At 39.4% G+C, this 8,934-nt stretch overlaps 1 protein-coding gene across 2 annotated transcripts in view; it reads right to left on the reverse strand.

The window, feature by feature from the left end:
• The window catches only part of atp6v0a1b (ATPase H+ transporting V0 subunit a1b), a 32,580-nt gene extending 26,888 nt beyond the window's left edge, over positions 1 to 5,692 (reverse strand). For both annotated transcript variants that reach the window (XM_023418901.2, XM_023418900.2), the window contains exons 1-8: positions 5,604 to 5,692; positions 3,560 to 3,722; positions 3,200 to 3,278; positions 2,882 to 2,979; positions 2,633 to 2,761; positions 2,282 to 2,364; positions 1,385 to 1,511; positions 1,182 to 1,264 (exon numbers count right to left, since the gene is read on the reverse strand). In XM_023418901.2, coding sequence (XP_023274669.1) covers positions 1,182 to 1,264; positions 1,385 to 1,511; positions 2,282 to 2,364; positions 2,633 to 2,761; positions 2,882 to 2,979; positions 3,200 to 3,278; positions 3,560 to 3,676 — 716 coding nt within the window. In that variant the 5' untranslated portion in view covers positions 3,677 to 3,722; positions 5,604 to 5,692. The remainder of the gene's footprint in view (positions 1 to 1,181; positions 1,265 to 1,384; positions 1,512 to 2,281; positions 2,365 to 2,632; positions 2,762 to 2,881; positions 2,980 to 3,199; positions 3,279 to 3,559; positions 3,723 to 5,603) is intronic.
• Between the last annotated feature and the right edge of the window lie 3,242 nt (positions 5,693 to 8,934).

Raw genomic sequence — 8,934 nt, forward strand, 5'->3', positions numbered from 1 at the left:
TGATGGCAACACGTCCTTGTGTTTACTCATCTGAAAATACAACATTCTAGGGCTGCGCAATTAATCAAAATATATTATGGAAATCGCAATATGGCCAAGTGCAATATCCAAATCACAGAAGCTGCAATGTTTTTTTATAAAGGTAAAATGTGTCACAACATTCCATAAATGAAGCATTGCGGTACAGAGATGCCTCGGCATACGAATCATATTCTCTTGCTCTGACTTTTAACCTATATCTAATCTAGTCGAAATTTAACCTAACCCCTAAATGAACCCATTTTGTTGTTATACCAACTACAAAGTACCCATGTCATGGCTTATAACTAAACACGTGAAGGTCAGCACTTCACATTTCAGGCATATGTATATATACCAAGCATAGGGGAGCTGTATAAAATAATCAAGCACAGCGATGTAGCCAGTAATAACACACATGCCAAGGACTTTGCAACAAAAGAAGAAGGACAAACCTCACCAAACATAAATCATATTCACAAAAAAGGATGATGTGAAGTCTTCATTCAAGCCAGGCGGCATCAAAGTGATAAGAAATGATTGGATGCCTGAAACAATAAGCCATCCAGGAGGAGTGTGCAGGTGTCTGCTTGGCTGCATTGTTGTGCTTGCTGATGTTATACAGCTCACCTGTGCTGGGTTGTATTAAATTACAGACTGAGGAAAGGCAGCTGCCAGGAACGTCCCTGCAATGCATGAATAAACAAAGTGGAGAACTGTCCTACATCTGTCTTTAGACTGTTGCATCTGTATAACCTGTACAACATGGGTTTGAGTGTGTGGATTCATTATTAAGTTATAACTAAATAGAACCATTAATTTCATGTGTCTGAAGCCAAATATTCCAGCTTGGCAGTCAATCACAGAGCTTCTGTCCATAGTGAGATCTGTACTTTTGCAGATAAACAGAATGGAGACAGGCAGAGGAACAGCTCTGGGCTCATTTGTAAAACCTGTATGTCAGTGATGTTACTTTGTCCTTGTCCCTTTTAATTTCCTTCTCTTTCTCTCCTTATCTTGCATTTTCATGTAGCCTCAAAATGCACTTTACACTGAGAACACGGCAGCGCAACATTCAGCTTAAACATATTCTTGGCTTCTAACTTAAAATGACCTAAAATGACGACTAACTAACAGTAGCATTAAGTGTATGTGACACCCACCCCTCACAGATCTTCTTCACCCTGTTCTTCAGCTGGTCACCTTGAAAGAAGATGATGAACACTGATTTGTGGACTTGGTCTCCCTGTTGGAAAGACAAGGTACGAGAAAATACTTATATAGGCTACCTATTTATAGGTGACTGTTATGTATTTGGTTCCAATGTCTAGCAATTAGCCAATTCCCTAAAATTCTGTGTGCTGACCGTGGCGGGGTCCTCCAGAGGGTCCTCGATCTCTGCCTTCCTTAAGAAGACGTTGCCACGACACACCCTCCACAGCATCCTCTCGAAGGTGGGGATCCTCTCCCTGCTGATCACTCCAGCCACAAACCTGTGCAGACACAACATTAAGGAGCTCAGAGGAGACACTGCTGTACTAACTTAGTGAGCATAACCCATAGTTATGCTTTGTTGCTAGGCAACATCTAGTGGTTGTAGTAATTATGACAGTAGCAAAGGGGAAAGTGCGGTGACGTAGAGAGAAACAAAGTCCACGTCAGGAGGAGGTTGTGGTGGATGGATGAATGTGAAACAGGAGAGCGGTGTCCGATTCCCGTGTGAAACCAGCAGTTTATGTTGTTTCTATTATCTATGACCTTTCAACAAAGTTAATCCCTTTTTTGTTTTGTTGCTCTTGGAACCATGACAACAAACTTTGTCTAATGTTGAGGAAGTACTTATTTTAACCCAAATCACCATCTTTTCCTAAACCTAACCAAGCCATGACTGTTATTATAGTACCTATGGTGACAATTGGTATGCTGCCAATTGGTATGCCGACTGGAAAAATAATTTAATTTTGACATTACAACAATGTTAAATGAGTTTTTATGTGATTATGTCATCTGTCTGATGAAAGATGCTGTTTAACTGATTGTCTGACTGGATTCATCTGCTGAAGGACAATAAACTTGTCGAGTAAATTTGACCAATTTTTCAATTCAGTCTGCCACTTGATTAATAAACATCTTGTGATAAACATTTTTACACGTTTACTAATTACAGCAGTTTCAAAATACAGCTCATATTCATGTGATACATGTGATTATTTTACCAATTGACAAAAGAATAGAAGTGTGTTTATCAGACAATATGCTTTACCCCAGTCTGAGCGGGGCACCACGCCCCCCCTCACTGCCCTCCATCAGAGCTGATGACTCCTCCAGCAGGTTGGGATCCTCCATCTGTCACAGAAAGTTTTAATTTACTAAACCTGCTTTATTATCAAACAACACATGGACATCTACCTTTATACTATATGGACCTTTAAAGCATACACTGTTACATACACTGCTCTGTGGTATTACACTCTGGAATAAAACTGACACATAAGACTTTCAATAAACTATCTTCACTGATGGTGTAGATGGGATGGGTGGGTGCTGATGTGAGTGTCTATGTGTGTGTGTGTGTGTGTGTGTGTGTGTGTCTGAAAGGGTGAAACACACAAACCTCATCAAAGAACTGCTGTGTTCGACGGAGGATGTGTTTGAGCTCTGTCAGCTCCAGGAAGTTCTTCTTCAGGGCCTCCTGGTTGGTGTTGATTTCCTTCAGTTCATTCTCTAGCTTTTCAAAGGTGGCCTGCCAATCACAAATCACACACACCCACTGTTATAGACTGGCTGTGAATATGACCATTTTGACAGGCATCACAAACATGGATTGGCATTCTAACTTCTGAATGGCCTGATGATTGATTACCTCTAGATCGATCATGTCCCTGGGAAACGGCACCTCTGGATTTTCTCCAGTGTCCACAGTTGGGATGTTGGCCTTCTTGATCTCTTTTTCAACAAACCCTATACAGCAGAGAACATCATGTTTGAAAAAATTCCCATATTTCTCCAGAAAAGATGAAACACAAACACAAAAAGAGAAACATCTGAATTACATTGACTGTATGTGGTCTTCATCTGAAAGGAGCAACAAGGGATCAGAAACTGAACCTGGACTGAGTCCCAGATAGGAGCCACACTGCGCCTTTGTCTGGGCCTGATGTTAATTTGTCTCATTACTTACTCAGTTTCCTGTCCATCTCCTCACATCTCCTCACTTCATTCACAAACTTGCGCTGAAACACATTTACGTCTGGGTTCAGCTGCGAGAGGAAAGACACAAGAGAAAGATATTTTGACACAATAATTATTATAGTGTTTGGCTACAACTCAAAGTGACTGATATCCAGGAAGTGAATTGAAAATATCTATATATCTATATATTAATTATCACCTGTACAGTAAGTGTGTGTAGTCAAATGTCAGTAAAATACAGGACACCACTCATCATCTCTGACCTCTCATTATTTTCACAAACTATAATCTAATGAGTGAGATTAATCTGTCTGTTTCTACAACTGTACTTGAGAACTTTTGTACTTACATCTCTGAACTGGACCATGCCCAGTTCTCCCAGCTCGCTGACGCAGCAGTAGGCTGCCTCAGACTGGAGAAAGAGCTGGGCCAGGGTCATCTCCTCACTCCTGAACAGTTCTCCCATGATGATCACCTCACTCCTCCTCAGCTAGAATAAAGACACTGCAGGACTGGACAGGAGGAAATATGAACTATTAGACTTCAAGATTTCTGAAGGAAATGTCAAAGCACATACAAGACCTGCTGTTCTGTAGGTGAACTGATGTAAACATTTCATATCAATCAGAACAATATACTGTATTATAATATAACACTGTTTTGCATTGTATGCTATTACCTTACTCTAATGTACTACTGTACTTTACTAAACTATACTGTGCAGTTTAGTACAACACAACAGAAAACAAAGAGCATGCCACACTGTTATGTTATGCTACACTGTACTATATAGTGTTGTATTGTGGTAAACGCTAAATTACCAACCTGCCAGTGACTTTCTTGATAATCGATTAATAATTTTTGTCTATAAAAATGTTATTCCTCAGCGGTGCATGGCGCATCTGATGCCTTTAAATCTTCCATTAACAGAGCAAAACCCAGAGTTAACTGTTATTGTTAATATGACAAAGAGCAGCAGCAAATCTTCACACTTGTAGACAACATTGCCGGTACCCCAGGCCTGCCCAGGGCTTAAACCCCCATGTTTACTCTCTCACAATTTGTTTGTGATTTAATTAATTACAGATTTGTTGGAAATGTGCATTAAAGTACAATGTTAAGTCAGCTGGTAAAGGCAAATCCTCTATTTTAACCTCATGTTGATACCCTGTCATGTAGATGTGAGTCAACACAGTGTCTATTTTTATTATTTCTGTTTCTGTTCAGTTGATTACTCTGTTAGTCTATGAAGTAAAAATGAACTGAGAAGAATTCTGACATTTATCAAGGAAAAAATCAAAAATTCTAAGGCTCCAGAATAATTTACTTTATCAATCAATAATGGAAATAATCACTAGTTGTCGCCTTAGTTTAATCAAATTTAGCTCTAATCAACTGTCCAATAGGACAAGCCTGGAACAGGTTGATCCAGCCCTGATGTATCTGTATAACAGAAATATTGTAATAACCAAGATACATAGGCTTAAGTTTAATATCCATTGATTGTCCATATGTGGGCTCCTGTAAAATGCTTAAGCTACAGAAGGGAATGGCGCTTATTGATCAAAAATGCAAGCCTTTACTTATTAATTTATTTTAATTTAATTATATGAATGTAGAAACAGTCAGTCACACACGTCATTTAACAAGACAAAATAAAGAAATATCTACATCAGAGAATGATGAAAAAACACAATAACGAAAAATAGTGACTACATATATAAACTAACTAAATAAACAAGGATGCAAATGCAAATGCTTTTATAATAGCATTTCAAGTTAATACTATAAAATCAGTTCTGTATTATAAGAAAACGTCTCAACGGCTCCAGCAGGAAGAGCAGAGCATCGCTGACGTCGCAGCATCCCTCCTCTGCATCTCTGCCCTTCACTGCTCAAGGACGCCATGATGCTGCAGGAGTCCGGCCTGCAGTTCTGTGTGACCATCTGTCACCTCCGCCCGGACACTGATTCTGTCCATCTTTATTAATGATTCACCGTTCAGCAATAAACGCTAATGTTTTTTTCCTGTTATACGCAAACATTGGGCGCGTTAAAGGCCCAGTACCAGAAAATGTGTTAGGTTGACTCGCTTAGAGTAGTAGTAGTAATATCTTATAACGCTATAGTGGCCTGATATTTATAACGAGAACAACTCGCTTCACATGACGAACGTTACTAACATCAAAATTTAGCATTGTTAAGAAAAAAATTATTTGTGAACGTGAGGCGCCTTCGTCGGTGTCTCGTTATCACTGTCGTGACAGCCCAAACGTGTAATATCTACTACACTTTGGTTCATAACCCCTCACTGACACTGAGTCTAAAACATTTAAATGACAACCTTCAACATTTCACATGAAACATTTTTTTAAAAATATCCATTTCCTCACCTGTGTTCGCTGCAGCAAGGCGGCTCTCTCCGGCCTGTCAGACCCTCCTGGATGCTGGCTGCTGTGGTCCAGGGTAGCGCATCAAGTTAGACACAGTCGGCCGAAAATACAACTGACAAGAAACGACTTCAAAATTAAAGCACTGTGTCTTTGCTTGACGGACAACTTGTACTTTTTCAGTAGTGACTCTAAAGATGATAATGATACCAATGTATTTGGATTGTGTTATATTATTAATGGGTCACGGTGCCGCTTTTCATAGTACAAAGTCGGGCTGATAGATTTGTCATCGTGGTTTTATTTTGAAAAGTCCAACCGGAAGCTTGTTTTAAAAGTTCTGTCAGTTTCATGCGGTTGATCCAGGATTATTCGTAATGACATGGTGACTCAACTGGAACAGGTCATCAACACTGGATATATTCATACATCAAAGGGATTTAAAATAGACACGTGACACAACGGGACACACACACACACACACACACACACATTGACTATTTATCACAGACACTGTTATGTCATTGATGTTTATATGCATATTATATTTAATTATATATTTATACATTTTTATTGATTTCAGGAAATAGATCATTTATTATTCTCTTATGTTTCATCAATATATTACCTATATGTTATCACACTTAACTACATTCTTTTACAGGTTAAAGTTACAGTTTGTTCTTGCTCTGGTCAATATTTAGCCTAACTATTGCCCACATTAGAGTCATGACATCACATCCTTTTGCAGGTATGTGACCATACCTTAATTCCCATTTAAGTTCCACCCACCTTCAGCCTGAGAAGGTTGTAAATCAGACAGGATAAGTGAAAACACCTCATAGGGTGGGCAGAGTCTTTAGGTTATGAGATAACATTTAAGATCCTATACACACCCACATACGCGTTTTCAGACATCCTGTCTGACTAGACTTCAACTCAGGTTCAAAGTTGGGGGGTTAGAATAGGAATTATGTGAGGGAGATCACTGGCCTTCATGTATAAATAAGAATGATAAAAGTATGGTGGCTTGTGCCTTATATCATATTGGAGTTATTGTAATTATTAGTACCCGCTTTCACATCAACATCCAGGCTGTAATAACTATTGGGAAACTTGGAGATTTCTGAAAGCTCCAGTATATCTAACCTGGCACTTACTGCTACAGAAGTGACTGCAAACTAAAGACACATGGATGTGTCACAGTATAGCCTAATGAACTTTAAATAACACATTCTCTGCCATCAAACATGTTTTTTTTGCTGGGAGCAGGTGTTTGACATGAGCTTCGGCTTTATAATACAAGAGGTTATAATACGCCCTCTGAGCAGTTGCAGTGAGTTGCTATGGGAAAGTGACAAGCCAGGGTTAGCTTGTTAGCATGCTAACTTCAGTAGAAAAAAAAAATGATAGAGACAAGAGTTAACAACTAGTGGCATGCATACTGGACCTCAGTTGTCTTGGTTACCATAATAACATGCAACTGTACCGAGAACAGTGTATAAATCGTCACCGTGGATACTATAATAACTGTCATGACTTGATTAGGTTCAGGAAAAGATGGTGATTTGCGTTAAAGTAAGTACTTCCTCAACATTAGATGATCTTTGTTGTCATGGTTACAATAATAACGTGGTTAACTTTGTCGAACAGTCATGAATAAAACAATCAACATAAACTGCTGGTTTCACACGGGAATCGAACACCGCTCTCCTGTGTCATATTCATCCATCCACCACAACCTCCTCCTGACGTGGACTTTGTCTCTCTCTATACTACGTCACTGCACTTTCCCCTTTGCTCCTGTCATCATTACTACGACCACTAGATGTTGCCTAGCAACAAAACCTAACTATGGGTCATAATAACCCGCTGCACAGATGAACTATGGGCTCGTTTTTCACAGGAGGACAGTCTCAGAGTTAACATTGGTGTTTGTTTCCACCTCTGGAGACAGCTGTTGGTGATTAAAGGAATGAAGTTTGATGCTGAACTCACAACGCTTCTTCTAGACTGGTAAGTAAACAGCTGTTAATGCTAATGTTAGCTATGTAGCAATAGCAACACAAAAAGCTCCTTTATGTTATGGCTATAGTTAAGTTTTAAGCTCCGCCATAATTCTAATTTCTCAAGATCGTTGACAATTGGGCTCACTCCATCTTCTGATGAAGATCATGCAATATGATCAAGTCCTTTCACATTACACATATTTGATTTGTTATAAAAAAATCTTGATAACAGCAGCTTTAATGTTCTACCAATAATCAGTCATATGATGGAGATTTTCCCTTTTCTTTTTTACAGTCTGTACTGTATCAAGCCAGATAATTATCATGAACTTAGATGTTAGATGTTAGATGTGTATGACACCCAATTCCTTGTGAGTACCACCTAAAGTAAAGTGCTACCAAAACCCCCTCTCTAAACGTTCTGAGATTAAGGTCTACCAGATGTGGTGGAACAGTCCACAACTGGCCAAGTGTTGAGTCAGTCCTAACGAGATACTGTAGAAATTTTCCTCTTAAAAACCGCCACAGTGGAGTTTCACCCTCTCACAGTTCCACACGGAGCAGGGTTTAAACCAGGACACTGGCTGGCTGCCACGGAACAATTTTGGAAACATGGAACTCCCATAATGTGCATAAATTACTGTGGCAGACTTCTACGAGAAACAGCTTTTCAAGGATAGCTTTCTGCCTCATTCCGGGGTGCCATGTGGTTTTCCCAACTTGAATGCATTCTAATGTTTTTTTTTTTTTCCAAGTGTTTGCTTGCTGTGCAGAAGAGAGGTCCAACGAGATGCATGTGGAAAAAAATCTGAACATAATGACTGGAAGGTGCACTTTGGAAAATGGGTTTCCGTGGCCAATGACTCTTCAAGATCTTATCTAAATACATAGGTCTTCATTGCAGCTGTTGACGACCTTGACCCTTGGCCATTATTAACTAACAAGACTGTGCTGATCATTTAAGAAAACCATCAATTTTCACTATGTACCTACAGCTACTGACTGTAATTTCTGATTCAACACCATGGCTCAGTGGTTGATGGATGGGGTGTGAAACTATAGGCTAGGCTAGTATGGCTTCAAACTACCTGATTATTGTTTGAAGACACAATCAGGTAGTTATGAAGAAATCAGTGTCAAGTTTCAGCCATAATGTTTCTTAAGCCATTGATTAGTCAGTTGACACAATGATTGATAGTGTAGTGATTCGTCAGATAGATCTAAATATCTATTCATTCTTAGTAGAGTTAAACAGTGTGGGTTCTCTCCGGGTACTCTGGCTTCCTCCCACAGTCCAAAGACATGCAAAATGGGGACTAGGCTAA

Source organism: Seriola lalandi, unplaced genomic scaffold, assembly GCF_002814215.2.
Source record: "Seriola lalandi dorsalis isolate HSWRI2012SDOR001 ecotype SW California unplaced genomic scaffold, Sedor1 jcf7180002054585, whole genome shotgun sequence".
NCBI lineage: Eukaryota > Metazoa > Chordata > Actinopteri > Carangiformes > Carangidae > Seriola > Seriola lalandi.